The 17,153-nt window shown below is 52.4% G+C and overlaps 3 protein-coding genes and 1 pseudogene across 3 annotated transcripts, besides 18 other annotated features; 3 read left to right on the top strand and 1 right to left on the bottom strand.

The window, feature by feature from the left end:
• Positions 1-2,146: a sequence feature (areas not merged during assembly with more than two copies in the genome that could not be assigned to a particular haplotype).
• Positions 2,147-3,298: a sequence feature (haploid, Esmeraldo-like haplotype).
• Positions 2,651-7,399: a mobile genetic element.
• Positions 3,299-6,700: a sequence feature (areas not merged during assembly with more than two copies in the genome that could not be assigned to a particular haplotype).
• Positions 6,701-8,026: a sequence feature (haploid, Esmeraldo-like haplotype).
• Tc00.1047053510249.40 (surface protease GP63, putative) lies at positions 7,423-8,310 on the bottom strand (the record flags this gene model as incomplete). The annotated part of the gene is made up of 1 exon (XM_803692.1): positions 7,423-8,310. The coding sequence occupies one exon, from the start codon at positions 8,308-8,310 to the stop codon at positions 7,423-7,425; it is 888 nt and encodes a 295-aa protein (XP_808785.1).
• Positions 8,027-8,079: a sequence feature (areas not merged during assembly with more than two copies in the genome that could not be assigned to a particular haplotype).
• Positions 8,080-9,522: a sequence feature (haploid, Esmeraldo-like haplotype).
• Positions 8,703-8,805: a mobile genetic element.
• On the top strand, positions 9,400-10,506 carry Tc00.1047053510249.30 (hypothetical protein, conserved; the record flags this gene model as incomplete). Its single annotated transcript, XM_803691.1, has 1 exon — positions 9,400-10,506. One exon carries the CDS (start codon positions 9,400-9,402, stop codon positions 10,504-10,506), a length of 1,107 nt encoding a protein of 368 aa, XP_808784.1.
• Positions 9,523-15,988: a sequence feature (areas not merged during assembly with more than two copies in the genome that could not be assigned to a particular haplotype).
• Positions 11,061-11,098: a microsatellite.
• Positions 11,382-11,401: a microsatellite.
• Positions 11,507-11,546: a microsatellite.
• Tc00.1047053510249.22 lies at positions 11,636-12,310 on the top strand (annotated as a pseudogene).
• Positions 11,705-11,739: a microsatellite.
• Positions 13,949-14,284, top strand: Tc00.1047053510249.14 (hypothetical protein, conserved; the record flags this gene model as incomplete). The annotated part of the gene is made up of 1 exon (XM_803693.1): positions 13,949-14,284. One exon carries the CDS (start codon positions 13,949-13,951, stop codon positions 14,282-14,284), a length of 336 nt encoding a protein of 111 aa, XP_808786.1.
• Positions 15,989-17,153: a sequence feature (haploid, Esmeraldo-like haplotype).
• Positions 16,430-16,482: a microsatellite.
• Positions 16,819-16,863: a sequence feature (A-rich).
• Positions 16,882-16,923: a microsatellite.
• Positions 17,115-17,149: a repeat region.

The following is a 17,153-nucleotide window of genomic DNA, read 5'->3' as shown; positions in this document are numbered from 1 at the left end:
GGCGGATCTTTGTTTTCTATGATTGCCCCCTTTTTTTTGTCTATCCCAGGTTGGTTTTTAGGAGGCTTGATGTGCCTGCTGGGTGATCGCCGGCTTTTTTATTGGTGATTGCGTATTTTTGGCTTACCGCTGTGCCGCTCAGCGCCATTTTGTTTTACTTCTTTTCTGCTTATTGGGGCGTGTTGTTATTCGTCACGCGTCAGCACACACCGAGCAACATGTCAAAAAAACAAAACGCAGGCTTCTTCGCCCCTCGCGAGGGCCTCCGCAGCCACAATCCTGTGCGTGCGTGCATTCTCAGCGTTTTAAACACGGCATGTGTGTGCATGTGCTTGTGTGTTTGGCAGCGCCTATAATTGCAGAGCAGCTGTGCGCCACAAGAGAGTCAGAAGAAAGCAACGGCAGAGAGAGGCAGATAGCACACACGCACAAATTACTCATATCATCACACACGCAGCCCGCGGAATGGGTGCTCTCAACCACAAAACAATGAAAAACAAAACAAAAAGCCGAAGCGTGGGACGACCAGCGCACACACTCTCATTGCTCCCGTAAAGCAAAACACACACACAGGGGGAGAGAGAGAGAGAGAGAAAGGTCGCCCACTCAATGCAATAAAAACAAAACAGAAACAGTTACGGTGCTCCGCCCATGCAGCCAGGCAGGACGGCAGCGGTGCGTGTCGTGCAAAAGAGAGCACCAACGGGCCTGCATGGGTGTGCATGAAATATATACAATGGGCACATTATGTGTGTGCTTCGTGGGATGAGGTGAGGGCGAGAGTCCATGCAAGGGGACACACACAGAGAGTGAGTGAAAGACGAGTGTGTGTGTGCGGGCGGTGCATGGCGCTCTCTCACTCACTCTCACGCGGCCACCACCGCAGCCGCAGCCGCACACACCACGAAACAGATGGAATCAGTGCGATTGCAGAACTCGCACACCGTCCTGCAAACCAGAAGTTTAAAAAGCAATAAGAAACAAGAATTCCAAAAAAAAAAAAAGGAAAAAAACTTAGGCTTCTTCGGGGCTCGAACCCGCGCCCCGGATGACATTGTGAGCTTGTTTGCCACTGAGCTAAAAAAAATGTGGTCGCGCGACCCATTTTCACGTAAGGTGTTAATTTCGATCTTCGAACAATCGAGCACATTTGCGTTGTCCCCTGGAAAACGAAAGCGACATGTTTAGGGTGCGCCGCCGCAGCGTGGATACCTCGATTCGTCGTCATATATCTCTCGTACGGGGCCGCAGCCGCAGCGTGAATACTTCGATTCGTCGTCATATATCTCTCGTACGGGGCCGTCGCCGCAGCGTGGATACATCGATTCGTTGTCATGTATCTCTCGTTCGGGGCGGACCGCCGCAACTTGGATAATTCGACACGTCGTCATGTATCTCTCGTCCGGGGCAGCCGCTGCAACTTGGATAATTCGACACGTCGTCATGTATCTCTCGTCCGGGGCCACCGCCCTACTCTTTTTTATTCCTTGCGGCGGCCAACCCCGGCATTAAGGACAAAAAACAGGATCGCGTTTTTTTTTAATGCTTTTCCTGTTTGGGGAGGGGGGCGGATCTTTGTTTTCTATGATTGCCCCCTTTTTTTTGTCTATCCCAGGTTGGTTTTAGGAGGCTTGATGTGCCTGCTGGGTGATCGCCGGCTTTTTTATTGGTGATTGCGTATTTTTGGCTTACCGCTGTGCCGCTCAGCGCCATTTTGTTTTACTTCTTTTCTGCTTATTGGGGCGTGTTGTTATTCGTCACGCGTCAGCACACACCGAGCAACATGTCAAAAAAACAAAACGCAGGCTTCTTCGCCCCTCGCGAGGGCCTCCGCAGCCACAATCCTGTGCGTGCGTGCATTCTCAGCGTTTTAAACACGGCATGTGTGTGCATGTGCTTGTGTGTTTGGCAGCGCCTATAATTGCAGAGCAGCTGTGCGCCACAAGAGAGTCAGAAGAAAGCAACGGCAGAGAGAGGCAGATAGCACACACGCACAAATTACTCATATCATCACACACGCAGCCCGCGGAATGGGTGCTCTCAACCACAAAACAATGAAAAACAAAACAAAAAGCCGAAGCGTGGGACGACCAGCGCACACACTCTCATTGCTCCCGTAAAGCAAAACACACACACAGGGGGAGAGAGAGAGAGAGAGAAAGGTCGCCCACTCAATGCAATAAAAACAAAACAGAAACAGTTACGGTGCTCCGCCCATGCAGCCAGGCAGGACGGCAGCGGTGCGTGTCGTGCAAAAGAGAGCACCAACGGGCCTGCATGGGTGTGCATGAAATATATACAATGGGCACATTATGTGTGTGCTTCGTGGGATGAGGTGAGGGCGAGAGTCCATGCAAGGGGACACACACAGAGAGTGAGTGAAAGACGAGTGTGTGTGTGCGGGCGGTGCATGGCGCTCTCTCACTCACTCTCACGCGGCCACCACCGCAGCCGCAGCCGCACACACCTATTTAGCCCGAAGTGGTGTACGCCAGCGCGTACGCGGCGAGAAGCAGCGGAGCTCACGCCCACGCAGAGTTTTTGAGGCTGCCGTCCATTTCGCAGAGACGTGACGGTGCGCGGGTGGTCCTCGTAGCAGGCACCTCAAGTAACAAATGACCGTATTAATTTGTGCCTCTGGCATGATGTCTTTTTTTTCCTGCTCTTTCCAGCGCGTCTAGCTATACAATGCCATCTTAGTGCCGAAGAGGTGGTCGAGCAGCGACAAAAGTTTCCTGCTATGAAGCAACTGTCATTGAGATAAATTTTCCGTGGCGAAGCTCCTGTTCAATGCCCAGTCTTTGGCGCACAGCCAAGGTGCCTGGACATTCTAGAAGCAGATGGTGCAAGGTTTCCTGCAGGCCAATTGGCATGCTTGTGGAAGCTGGCTGATCCTGCGGCGGCAGAGATCGCCTCCTGGCACTTCTGTTTAGATGTCGAGTGGCGTCTGGGTTGTGTGCGCAGCGACTTCTGTGCTGTGCGGTGCTTCTCCGTGTGGGGAAAACCATATCACAGAAATCGCGTTTGAGCTCGGGAAGCGGTGGAGGATGTTCCGGATGAAATGACCGACAGTGACTGACGAGATTCGAGAATCCCGTCAATGTAGAATCACAGTACGGACATTTCTCCTTCCGACGACGTGTGACGGTCCGTCTCCTTACTGGAGAGACGTCTTCCTCCCTTGCCGACGGGGGAACAGTGTCCATCCCCGGTGCAGTTGGATCGTTGTTAGAGCGCATATATGCAGACTGTTCCGCTGAGATGTTGCAGAAACGGCATTGGTTCGTGCAATCTCTCAGAGCCCAGTATAGTCGACCCCAGAGCTCAGATTCCCCGCACCTTGACCTTGCGAGGTGAACCAGTTCTTGACGGTGAAGAACTTCCTGAGTGATCAGGTCCTTACCGCTGAGATCTGATGGCCTTGTGCCGCAAAGCAAGTAGCGATGAGTGTCTTGACGAATCGTACTACGCCACTTATTGGTGAGCTGGGTAGTAAAACATGTCAGCAGATCCGTATGCCATAAAGGTGCAATTGCTTGCTCCGTGTATTGTCCAGTTGCCGTAGTCTGCGTCGCATGCTGATCTGCAGGCTCGTTAACATGTACTTCACAATGTCCGTGAAAAACTGCAGGTGCACGGACCAGCCAGCACACGTCAGTGTTAAGAGACGTTGCCAGATCTGATCCTCCGTCCAGTCTGTCTGACTGAGCGGGCCCTTGTTTAAAGCCGCAAGAAGAGACTGACTGTCTGTAACCACAAGCAGGGTTTTGTGCCTGTGTTGGATGCGAGGGATAATCAGCCTTTCCAGGGCTAGAAGCAGTGCGCGGGATTCCGTCCTGTAGCTGCATGGGCGTGCACCGCAGTTTATACTGGCCTTTACTTTTATCTCCGATGAATTGAGGGATGAAAGCAGGATTCCAACCCCGGCTGACTTGGGAACGTCGACACCGCCATCCGTCGCGAGTATCCACGAACGATGGCTGTGCAGCGCTAGAGCCTCTTCGCTGACTCTGCGCTTTTCCCGTATCAGCTCTTCCTCGTCAGTTATTGAGGGGTCTATCGGAAGTTCCGCGCCAATGGTGACCCGGTGTGCGGAGGCCGCAAACCAGGGAGGAATGGAGCTGCGAAAGAACCGCTCTTCGCGTGGTGAGCTCTGAATGATGCCATAGTCCTTTGTGTATGCGTCTACGATGGCGTATAGCTCGTCCCGAAATAATGGCGAGATGCGGAAACCTGCGCGAGGCGGTGGCTCAGGCGGAGGTCTCCGCATCCAGTCCATCTGACATGCGCGTGTGTTCTCAAATATGGAGAGCCGCGCGCAGGCAAAGGACATGGAGCGGAGGCATATTAGCCTCTAGAAGTGCGGGTTCCGGGTCGACAGTGCTCGGAACTCCGCTGACAATGCGTGCCAGGGTTGCATACGTCTTCTGCATCTCATTCTTCGCTGAATCCGTCGCTACTGCCCATATGAACTCGCTGCCATAGCGTAATTTGGAAGCACCGTATCCGATGACGAACGTGCGTAGGTCATGTGGAGATGGTCCCGCCTCTTTATGCGCTATGCAGCGTAGCTGCGATATCCGTTGCGAAGTGGCGGCGCATTGCTTGGAGGCCGCCACATTTAGCGTCAGTCGTGGATCGAGATCCATGCCAAGAAGCTTCGTAGTTCGCGATGCCCCCATGGTCATGACTGGGGTTTGACATCCAGCCACTACCAGGGGCCACCTTCCTTCACGATCATAATCTGACTCCGTATGCGTGGAGAGCGTGAACCAAGCGGCTTCACACTTTGACGGGTTGATGGCCAGGCCATTTTCCTGACTCCACGCATGCAGTTTTTTAAGAACCATGTTGGCAGTGGGAATGGCGTCTTCCCGGGACTGCCCCTTAACGATAATAGAGAGGTCGTCCGCATACATGTCTGCTGTAACATCCGCAAAGCTGATCAGCAGATTGAGAAGTGGGCGCACGTAAAGGGAGAACAAATATGTTTCCAGCACGGACCCCTGAGGAACTCCTCGCAGCATGGGACGCCGATCACTGTTTCTGTTACAAACTCGTGTCTTCGCGTAGCGACCACATAGAAAATTTATAAGCCACCTTCTACAATTCACCCCCGAAATATTAGCCAGCAAGCGACTGAGGACTCGATGATCTATGGAGTCAAAAGCCTTGCTGAAATCAACCAACACCAGCAGAGTCCGATGGGGTCTGTAGTGGAGTTGATTACCAATACCGCTCTTCTTGGGAAGGTTCACTTGGAAATAATGATTTCTATTATGCTCCACTTCGTGTATCAGGTGTGCCAGCTGCATCGTCGTGGTACGCATACTACGATATGCATACTGGTGGGGGTGTGGCGTCCACACCAAAAGCAATCTCTTCAGTACCATTTTCTCAGCAACCTTACTCACAATGGAAGTAAGGCTGATGGGTCGATATGACTCAAGCAGTTCCGGCGACTTACCGGGTTTTAAGAGTAGGACGATGGTAGCGCGTCTCCACTCAGCCGGGATCGTACCGGTCGTCCAGCTGTGGTTAATGCAACGAAGAAGGGATCGAAGACCCTTTGACGAAATATGTCGTAGTGCCTCACTGTAGACTTCATCCGGTCCGGGGGCCTTGCCATACGGCGTATCACGTAGCGCAGCAAGCAGTTCCGTACGATTAAAAGGTGCAACAAGAGAGAAGTGAAGATGAGCAACTAAACCAGATGTGGTAGCAGCTTCGTTGTTATCCTGTGGCTCGGAACTAGATGAAAATGAAGAAAATGAAGTAGATGTAGCGGCAGACTCGTTGTTGTTCTGCTGCCCAAAAAGAGAAGAAGAAACAATGCCCAAAGATGGGTTCTGTCTTTTGATGCCTTTGGAAAACCTTACTGCCTTGTGAGAGGGGTGAAGTGGAAAAAAGATGCGATTGAGAGCATTCGCTGCTCTCCTTGCTGTTTTGTAAGTGTGTTGACCATCTCCCAACAACAATGATGTAGGAGGTGGAAGTGATGCCTTTTTTCGTCCGGAAATGTATTTCCATGCGAGTGGTTTGCCTGGATTTAACTTGCTGATGCGACGTAGATACGTGTTACGCAAGCGCTCTCGGAGTAGGAGGAAGAATTGACTCCTTGTCCGTTGCATTTCTGCCTCACGGTCGGGCGTCGGTAACTGTAGATAGCGGGCCTTGCTGTCGGTAGCAATCCGCTCTGCCTCCATGAGAGTGTCGTCCCAAAGCCTGGGACCATCCTTGTGCATGCCGCGGGGGCAATGTCGTCGATACGAAGTAATAAGCGCTCTCGTGAAAGCTTTAATGCCGGTGGACTGCTTTTTATAGTCGTATGCCGGAAGTTGTGCGTCGAAGTCCTTAATGAATAAATCCCATTTACACTTCCCCCAACTGTAGAATGTCTTAGGTGCCGAAGGAGGTGCCGAAGGTATAGTATCCATAAATGCCTGATGCAGCGTGAATGTCAGCGTATAATGATCACTAAGCGGCGACACAGAAGCTGACCAATCTGACACAGTCAAATGCTTTGACCATGTCAGATCGATACAGGATCGTTCTCTTGTGCCACGAGCATACGTGATCTCACCAGGGGTGTTAACCAAGGTGAGTCCCGCATCTGTGCACAGTTCTAAAAACTCTGCAGCAACCTCGCTTGGAGAAGACTCCAAGAATGGCTCCCACTGTGGGTGATGCATGTTGAAATCCCCGCACAGCAGGAGCGGCGACGAGGCTGGAAGGCAGTTTACTAACCGCCTGAAGGATTGCGTTACTTGCGGTGGTGGTCTCATATAGGCACTCGCTACGATAAGATCACGGTTCTGGTCCAGAGCAACCTGGACCACCACCACTTCAAGGCTGGTGTCATGCTGGGGGATGGTGAGAGGTATACGCTTGGAGCGGAGAGTTTTCCGCACCAGCACCGCCACACCGCCTCCCTTGCCGATGCGCGACTGTGCATAGAGCACATAATCTCCAGTATGCATGCTGGCGATCTGCTCCGAAGACTTCCAAGTCTCCTGGATGGCTATTATGTCTGCTCCTTGCGCCATTAATGTTGCGAGTTTTGACGGCGTGAGGCAAGAAACGTTCATCTGGAGTACTGCTATGGGGCCTGGTTCTGCTCAATGTCTCCGCTTAGCAGTAGCTTTTGTCGTTGCGCGTCACATACGGCACGCAAACAGTATGTATAGCGCTGATAAGCGCCGATGGAATTCAGCAGCGGATGGAAATACCACTCCGCGGGCAGCCATGTAAATGGCTCCATCTGGTGCCCTTCCGACCCGTTTGAGCGGCGCCTACTGCCTCTCCGCGTGAAGCGGATGGGCAGCAGGCGCTTAGCTTCCTCTCTAGCAAAGAGTACTAGACCCCTGGCACCACATTGGGGTGGCCGGCTGCGCCACTAGACAGTACACTTTCAGGACCACCCTATTCCTCCAGCTCAATGCCCTCAAGCGTGGGGCAGCTGTGGTGCTGACGCGCCATTGCCTTCGTCTTCGGCGTTGAAATCACAGATACCTCGAGCCTCCCACGCACGTTCGGGACCTCGGAAATCATATTTAACATCAAAAACTGCGCTTTTGCAAACCCAAGAGCATGACCCAACTCGTGGGCCGCCACACGCACGTCTTCATATGTTGCCGCTACTTGCCTCGGGTCAAAGTTCACGGCAGCAGCAAATGGACGGCCATCATCCAGCATGAAGCACGGTACCGCCCATGCGCTTGGACCAGAAGTCGGAAAACCGTTCGCGTAGATAATCATGTCGGCGCAAACCACACCCATCGTGTGGTGCTTGTGTGGGATGGTGAAGTTATTGCACATCCCCAGACCGGTTCGAGGAATGAGGACGGGGCGCGTCACGGGCCTCACGGAGAGACGCTCCGCGTGCAGTTGAATTGCGGCGGGGAGAGTTTGCCTCAAAACAATGCTCCTCCTCTCCTCCGTCAACACGTCATCCGCCTCGCATGTTATTGCGCGGCCATCGTGGTCAATGCGCAGATCCCCCGCCGCAGTGCAGTGCCTCAACGGATTGTGCATGTCCTCCGCGGACACCCTGATGCGGATCGGAGCCCAGCCATCGTCCTCATCCTCGCTGGCGGCGGTGTGCGCCTGCACGGCGCCCTGTCCCCGGCGCGGCACCTCACGCACCACCGCAGTTGGCAGCCGGCCGTATTTCTTCATCATCGCGTCAAACCCACAGCAGTGCTTCACTGCACGATCGGCGGCAACGCAAACACCAACGCAACACACCACCATCATGAGCCACGGCAGCAGCAGTGGCAGCAGCGGCGCGGTGTGGCGTGGCTGGCGCATGGCTTGGGGACAATGTGTCTGTTCCTGAGGTGCGGGCAGCAGCAGTGGTATTAGTGGTGGTGGTGGTGGTAGCACAGGCCTTGTCTGCGGGAGGAGAAGCAGAAGGAGGAGGAAAAGAGAAGAGCAGAGGGGCAGCACCACAAATTACCGCAGCGCACGCACAGACAACAAAAAAAAACAGACACAGCCTCCAAATAAAGCCGAAGCATGGAAAAATGTTCGCCTGGGCTGCGGGCCGGATCCTGAACTGATACGCACAAATAAAATAGGACGGGAAAGAAGAGGGCCATGGAGAGGCAGCGGCCTCTCCACATCCTCAATGTTTGTCCCAAGTACATCTATGCATTCGGGTAGCCACCCTCGTGCCACGGTGCGGTGTATTCGGATTGGGGACATTTATTACCTACGAAGTGGAACACTTTGGGCCCTCCAGCCACAATACCTCGCCGCAGGGTCGGAAAGAGGGTGAGAGAGAAGGTAAAAATGTAAATAAAATTTATTGATTTGACGGACCTACAGGTTTTTTCATTCACTCCTCTTCTTTTCCGTTTGTTTGATTTCTAATGATAACTTTAGGATACGGTCAGCAGCTCAGGTGGATATATATTTTTTATTCATTATATTGTTTGTGTTCGATGTGCTCGCACCTTTGTTTTTTCTCAAGTTATTTCGTATGCGGGGTCGTGCTGCGCTTGTTTCCTTTTGCACATGCGCCGTTACGATGGGTTATCGGTGCGGGCGGTGTTGGCCACTGCGGGTCCGTGTGTTGGACTCACGAGGATCCCTTTTTGTTGTTGTTGTTGTTGGGGGCGTTGAAATGTTGCGCTCCTTTTTACGTGCACAGCAATCACCCCTCGTATACATATGTGAATCTTTGAGGGCCGGGGCCATTCCCCTTTTGCAAGGCCACAGGGATTTTTTCTTGCATGTCATTCTCCCCGACCCTCTCAAGACGTTTGATCGTTTGACAGGGTGTTTCCGCACCCCTAAAGCACTCTTTTTGCACCGTTGTGGCGTCTCTCCCTTTATTTTGCCTCTACCACGCGAAAATAGCGGGCTCACACGCTCTCCCGCACGACGAGTAATACTATGGAAGTTGAGTTCTTGGGCATGCGAACGCGCTCCGCGACAAGGAACGCAGTCCGGTGGATGGTGCTGTTTCTCCTGCTGCAGTACCTGGGCAGCCATCCCTCCTTTACTGCTGCAGGAAAAGTGGAGGAAGGACACGTGGTTATTGAAATTGTGAAGTATTTCCACTACGCCAATCCGATTTTTTTTGAAAATTATGCCGGTGACGTGAGTTATTTTAGCTCTGATGACGCCTGTCATTTGGGTGGAGGCGTCCTTTCTGCGGATCAAACACCTGCTGCACATGTGGCCATCGCGGGTGAGTTGAGAAAGACCGCAGTCCCTAAATACAAAACAAGCCATGTGTACCTGGGTGGAGACGCCGACCACGAAGCGACCCCAACAACAGATCCCAAAAAAAGGTGTGGACGAGGTTTGAAGTGGGCATCGTTAAACTGCATCTTCAGGTGGAATAAAGGTGCGTTTGCCGACTCCTCGGCTGATGGTCTTGGTGTTGCTTTTTTCAGGGGCACACTGTATACGCTTGTTGACGCGGGGCCAATGAACGGGTACAAGGCTTATTGGCCCTATCAGTACCCTCATCACGGCAAGACGTTCTTAATGCTTCGTCTGAAAACGACTGACAACAATGGGAACGCAACGTGGTATGATTGGTATCCTGCGCCTAAAGACCACACCGACACGCCTTACCGTTCATTTGGCGTCGTCTGTGAGGCTCAAAAAGGGTACGTCGTCAGCACTACGACACTTCCACCGGCTGTAGTGGTTCCGTGGTTGCAGAAGAATTGGTATGTTGTCTTGATTGCAGTATTGCTGCCGGTTATTGCTGCCGTTGCGCTAATCACCGTCTGCTTCTACCGTTGCCGCGGTGTTGACGATGAATCGAAGTGGGTGGTGCACATGGTATTGCGGGAGATGAACGACAGTCCCTTGTATGCAATTGACGGGAATGATGGAATCCACAATAATAACAGCCAGATGCTGCGTAGTTTAACGTTGGGCGATGAGGTGCTCACGACTGTTCCCTCTGGATACGGAAACTTTGAGGTCCCTAAGGTGATAAAGAACCAAGGAAGCACCGTGTACGATGACGGAGATGTGGCTTAATTATTATTTTCTCATTAATTATTATTTACGCCTCTCTGCCGCCTTGCATGTGTATTCACGTGTCTCTTGCAGTTCCTGCCTGTTTGTCCACGATTTTTAAATTAGAAAAGAAGAGGTGTGGGTAATGCAGCGACTGTGGGAGAAAGGAAGCATCATGCGGAAAGAGCGGAATAGAAGGCATGATTTGGCTTCACCATTCTTTATTTTGTTTGTTTGTTTCTCCCTCTCAGTTTGGGGCTGCGCGCGTGTAGGCGGTGTGCCCTTTTTCCCACCAGCATCTTCTCTTTTCCCTATTTACACTGGCGGCGACACGGCTGTGGGAACAAAAGGAAGGAAAGGGGAGAAAAGTGTCATTGTGAAATTGAATATCAATTTGTTAAAACTGTGCCATTAGAATGGGGAAAATCATTTTTTTTTTTTCTTCGAAAAATGTGGGAAGAATGTGCGTCACGATGAGGCCGAGCAGATGATAAAATGCATTAATTAACTGCCCCGTTTCCTTGACGATTGTTGGATTATTATTTTGTTAGAGGGTGTGCTGAATTTGTTGCGGTTTTTTTTTTGTTTGTGTTTTATTTTATTTTTTTTCATTCACCGTTCTCGCTTCTGCCGCTCTTAACGCGGAGGTGTCTGACGGATGTGAAGCCCCCCAAATACTGCCGCTTCGTCAGCTCACAACGAGTCCGGTTAGTACAACACGTGAATTATGTATTTTTTTTTTTTTGACTTGTGTATGGGTGTTGGATCCGCCTTCTCTGAAGTGTGGGGGATGTCGGGTGGTGCAGTAAGCCAAACTGTCACCTTCCATCGGTTTTTTTTTGTGATATTTCTCTGAATATTTAACGCGGCCTCATCCAGGCACGGATGACCATTTTTTGTTGTTGTTGTTGTTGTTAATGTTTCTGCATGTGGTCTATGATCATCTTTAGGGGAAGGGGTGTTTTATAGGACGAGGTGGGGCTTCGTCTTTGCTTTTGGTGTGGAACGGTTGGCGACACTAATATGCGCATGTATGTATATATATATATGTGTGCGTGTATTGTCCTTTCTTTTTCCTTCTTTTTTTTTTGGGGGGGGGTTTGAGGTGGGGCATTTTCTTTACTTCTTCTATGTGAGCTGTTTTCCCTGCTGCGTGATCTGCCTTGACGTGGAGGGGAGTTGCGGCGTGCTGTTGGACCCTCCACTTCCTCCAAAGAAAACATACATATACATACATATATATATATGCGCATAAAATACGGGCGCGTATTCTGTGCGGCGGAACTGTCTGTGGATGCATACAGGCGACAAGGGAGGCTGCGTCTCTACCGTGCCCTTCTTAAAAGGGGAAACCGCTTTCCATGACGCTCCTGGCGGGGAATAGTGGCGGAGGAAGTTCGAGGTGCCTTTCGACATCTTCGTAATGATCCAACAACGACGAGGGAGGTGGATCACAAGCTTCTTTTGGTGTGAGAACTGGCTGCCGCTATTCAGACCTACGCCGAGAACATGTACCGGTTGCATTCCCGAGATGAGGTTTCGAGGAGAATGATGCATCATTCCATTGAGCAGCATTGTCAGCGTATTGGGGAGATGGAGCGGTGTAATGCCGTGGGAAATGCGGCAATAGAAACGCCAGTGGTGTCCGAATTCAAGTCATCGGTGTACCATGTGCATCCGGACTGTCACGGGAGGATTGGACAGACGCCGTTGACGCACAGCCGTGGAATTTGGAGACCGCGTGGACAATATGGATCCGATGTTGGCGGTCCCCGACAGAAGTTTTGTGCCCGTCGCTACAAGGCCTTATTCCCACAGGGTTGGGAATTCCACCAACCTCTGCGTGCGAGTGTGTGTTGACCTTTTTGCTGCGTTATTAGGCCTTGGGGTGCTGTTGTTGTCTTCTTTGCCTTCCTGCTTGCGTCTGTGTGGATTGCCTGGCGAATACGCGCCGCTGTTTTAGCGGAGGGGAATGACAGCGGGATTTGGCCTGAGAGGGGCCCTGGTGCGTCTTTTTTGTGTCGAGCGGGACGGCGGTGAGCTTCACGACGCGGAGGTGTTCGACGCCGTTGTTGGCTCCGCAGTTGTTGCCGTCGTGCCGCTGTTGTATACACCTTTGCGGGCGTTGGCAGGGAGGCGCAGGGCATTGATTGTGCGGACAGCCCAGTCGTTCTCAGATATTTCTGCGGACGCCAGGGCCGTTGTTGTTGGTGAGGAGTCGACCTGCTCGCCGTCCCTCCCGACTTCACGGTCAGTTTTGTCTGTGTGGATTATTATCGACGCAGAGCGAGCCGCAGATGTGGAATTTGCAAAATTATTTCTCATGGAAGTGGTGTGTGCGTGCGTGGATGGGGTCTTCCGGGGTCTTATGCGGACACGCTGTGGGCGCCGCATGTTTCGCGTGTGTGTTTTTCTTGCGCGCACCGCAGTTGGAGCGGATGCTGTTGTTCGTCTGGCGAGCAGTGAGGGTACTGGTTGCTGTGGTGTTTCTACCGTTGCTGTCGAAGTGGCGGTGAGTCTGTCGGCTCCCAGCCTGTTTCGCCTGCGTCATGGTGCGTTGCTGCGGAGGGAGCGTCGACTCAATGACGCCGCGTCTCGCTATCTAGGCCCGGGTGTTTACTTGGACAGCCGTTGGAGGTCCCCTGAAGTGGCAGACCGCGTTTGGCGTGCGATGGCTCCAAAGGGTTTTGCCACAATGCGGTGTTGTGCGACGGGTGTGCGTCGAACAAATTGCTCTGGGCCAAGGAACGGGCCCGCAGAGTATTTTTTGTCTGGTGATTTGGTAAGAAGCAGGCGTCATGTGAGGTCCACACTATTCGGGGGAAACAAACGGTGCGGATACCGAAGGGAAACCGGAACATGAACCCTCCTGCATGATGTCTTTGCTGCGTCCTCTGGCTGGCTTTGTGATGCGCACGGGCGAACCATCCATTGTGGTGTTTGCCGTGGCTTCATCTGCCGGTGGCCCGCAGTATTCGGCGTTGTGTTACACCGAGACGGCGCTGATGTTATTGGGCCTACTGTTTTTTCTCTTTTCTCTACCGTTGGGCCGTGGATCTCTCACTGCGGCAACGTCATGAACGTTGTGCAGCCATGCTTTGAGCGGTTTGCCTATATAAAACCGCCCTCTTGGCGTGCACCTGTCCCCTATGTATAATATATCTGTGCGTTTTTTTGCTTACAAGGAGGGGGGCAAGAGGGGTGGGAGGAGGCAAAGGAAGAGAGAGGGATCCCCGACGCGCATGGATGCGCTGAACCCAAATTCTTGGGAATCCGAGGGGAGATGGGGACCGGACCTAAGCGTGCAGTGCGGAGTTGGATGCATTTGTATGTGGCCGGGGAGGAGGCCGCGGGGGCGCCTAAATGAGGAAGGAGAGAATTGAAGGAATCTAAAAAGAGGTGTGGTGGCGTCGAAGGGGTTGCGGTGACTCTGGTGTCTGTGTTCCTGTGCGTGTTCCACATCATGCCCTTTTTTCTTCGACTCATCTCTCAGCCAGGATGCGGCCACAGCACGGGAGTCGCTCACATGGACCACGCGTTTCCCGGGAACCATTTCAAGGCAGCACTTTTCCTCGACCATGAGTTTGGGGACATTGAGGCAGCCGCACGGCTTGGCGACAAGCAGAAGCTTCTTTTCTACGCCCTGCGGCGGCAGGCCGAGCATGGTCCATGCACGGGCGCGGCGCCGTCCATATGGTGGACGCGTAAGCGCATTAAGTGCGATGCATGGAAGCAACTGGGCGACATGTCTGTATATGAGGCGATGGTAAATTTTGTGAGGTCATTTGGGGGTGTTTAGGGTGAAGTCAACTGGGTGGAGAATCGCAAAGCTTTGGAGAACAACATCTTACATGCGGTGGACAAGTGGCAGCACACATGCCCCAGGAGAGGAGGACACGTGGTACGATGATGTGCGTGCCCACCGGGAGCCCACCGTGGAGACTGCAAGACATTTGGCATCGCAGGTCGTTCGGTTGCGACGTGAGGCGCATCAACCGCGATTGTCGACGGCTGAAAAACAAACGAGGGAATGTGTTTCTGTGCGTCCGGCGCTCCCCACCCATCAAAGCACCAGCGGGCAACGCGGGCTTTCCTCAGAAGGCAGCGCCGACGCCGCGAGGGAGACCCGTCGCGAGGAGGAGCGGTAGCCTGTTGCCGTCGCCACCGTTCTCCTGTCCGCCCACGAAATTGGCGGAGGTGGCGTTGGGAAGCCCTCGACTGCCTTCCCCATCCCCCCGGGAGGCGGGGAATGGGCTGGGCGGGATGGCTCGGTCGTTCCGAGCGAGCGAGGGGGAGAGGGGAGGAGAATGAAACGCCCCTTTGCGGAGTGCATGACCGTGATTGGGGCGTCGCTGTTCGCGTTTCTTTTGTTTCTCTTTCAATTAATTGACGCTGCCCTGCTCCTTGTGCCCCCGTTTGGGCAAATGTGTCTTTGGCCCGGACCGAGCGTGCCTTGAATGGTGCCCATGGGCTTTTTGGATGCGCTCTTTTATGGTGTTCCCTCTCTTTCGCCCCTCTCCCACGACTATTTCCCCCTCAGACTCATTTGCGTTTCTTTTTTTTTTTTTCACGTCCAGTTGTGTTCGTACATTGGCCCGATGGCGGGTGCACTGTAACGTCACGCCGACGTCAACGTCCACAAGGAACCACGAAAATATGAAGCGCGTGGTTGGCGTCTTTGCGGAGGGTGTGGCTGCAGGACCTTCTGACCCGACGAGTGTGGGGCGCGTTGATTGTGGGAAAGCGGTGGTTCCGTTCCCATGTTTCGCCGAAACAATTTTGCTTCATGCGCCTTCTTTGTTTGGGCGGCGCAAAGCCCGCACGATGCTGATTGGAGTCAACGGAATGCGTTCCGCTGGCGGGGGTGGGACCCCACCATCTCTCGGGGGGACGGATTTAACGCAGAAGAATGAAATTTGACGGCCGACGAGATGAAGAAGCCTGCGCTTCACGCAATAGAAAAGTTTCCGTGGGGACCCGAGCGCACCACGTGGAGATGCTTTTTTTTCCTCTCCCAGTTTGCCCACACAATGGCATGAACCCTTCTCCCGTGTCCGCTGATACAATTACTAAATAAGTGACAAGCCGCATGCATTATAAAATTTCGTCGCAGAAACCAAAGAGACAGTGATACCAAGGCGACTCGCCCACTCACGGCCTCCTCGGGATCGCCGAACCACACCGACAGCATGCAGCTCACGAAGCGCACAAGATTGTTGTTGTGCACGGTGTTATTCTATTTTTACGTTTGCGTGGGGTTTCCTATTGAATGCCGCTCTTTTGGTTAAAAGAAATACGCGACCGCCCGTCGCTACCAATTTCGGTGCGAAAAGTCGGACACGATGCATGAATCCCCATTTTGTGCGTGTGGCCGCAGGTCTCCATTTGCGCTTTTTATATCGATGATTTTGTTGCTTTTTTACTTTTGGGTGAATGGGCCTCTCCGTCCACTGTTTCCACGGCGTCTGGGGCGAGGTGACGGTGGGCGGCAAAAGCGCCGCTTCTCCGCCAATGATCTCCTGTCGTGCTTTTGCTCACTGGCCCTCGCGCGGAGCGGGCGGAGGCGCTTGTCTCTGCTCTTCCCGGCGCGCAAAGAAGCTTCCTTCGCCGTCCCCGGGAGAGTTTTTGCAAAACGAGTCGCTCCTAAGTGTGTTTATGGTTGGCCACCTCGCCGTGGCGCCTTTGGCGGGCCAAAAAACAGGCCGGAAAAAAACAGGAAACCCCGGCGGCGGCGAGAAGAGTGTCGGCTTCCATTCCTCCCTGGCGAATTTCCGGGCACCCTCGAACAGCACGCGCGACGGAAACGGCCGGGAAAAAATCCAATTCGAGCGTTTTTTTTGGCCGCGCTTTTCTTCCCTTTTTGTGGGATTAAGTGGTGTGGTGTGGTGTGTGAGAGAAAGGAAAAAAAAAAAAAACAAGCAGAGGAATAAAAGCACACACACGCAGAGAGAGAGAGAGAGAGGGAGAGTGAGAGGGAGAGTGAGAGGGAGGGAGGGACGTTAATAGGGAAGAAGAGGGGCAACGGCGAAACGAACAGAAAATACGCGCCCAAAAAGAAAAAGAAAAAGGAAAAAAAAAGAGGAATGACTACAATAATTTTAAAGATTACAAAGTTCTGGCACGTCTTTTTTTTTTTCATATATTTCCTTTAGAAATGGGGGGCGATGATGTTGGTATATATGGATAGATATCTACATGTGCGTGCGTACATATGATATTTGGCCAATTTCTTCGTCATTCCTCTTCCTCTTTTGTATCGTGCTTCTTGCGGCTCTCGGTCGCATTGTGGCACCGCCAAAACCCTAAAAGTGCGGTAAAGGGTTTGAGCGGGCGTTTTTTATTTTTTTTATTTTTATTATTATTTCTTTTGCCTTTTTTCCAATGAGACACACACACAGACAGAGAGAGGGAGAGAGAGAGAGGGAAAGAGGGAAAGAGTAAATGAGAAGTATTTCGTAATGGGATCAGCCAAACGAGCATGCGTGCATCCCTTCCCCCCTCCCCTCCACTTTACTTCCGGCAAACAATTATACATACGTATGTGTGCATATATATATATATAAATTACATGGAAGAGTTGTGGGTGTGGGTGTGGGTTGAAGTGGAGTCAGGAGCGTCCAACAATGCGGGGAAAGGAAATGAAAGGAAAAAAAAAAAAAGAAAAAAAT

The sequence above is a fragment of the Trypanosoma cruzi genome, genomic scaffold, assembly GCF_000209065.1.
Source record: "Trypanosoma cruzi strain CL Brener 1047053516693 genomic scaffold, whole genome shotgun sequence".
In the NCBI taxonomy this organism is placed as follows: domain Eukaryota; phylum Euglenozoa; class Kinetoplastea; order Trypanosomatida; family Trypanosomatidae; genus Trypanosoma; species Trypanosoma cruzi.
This window is presented reverse-complemented; position numbering and strand designations above follow the sequence as displayed.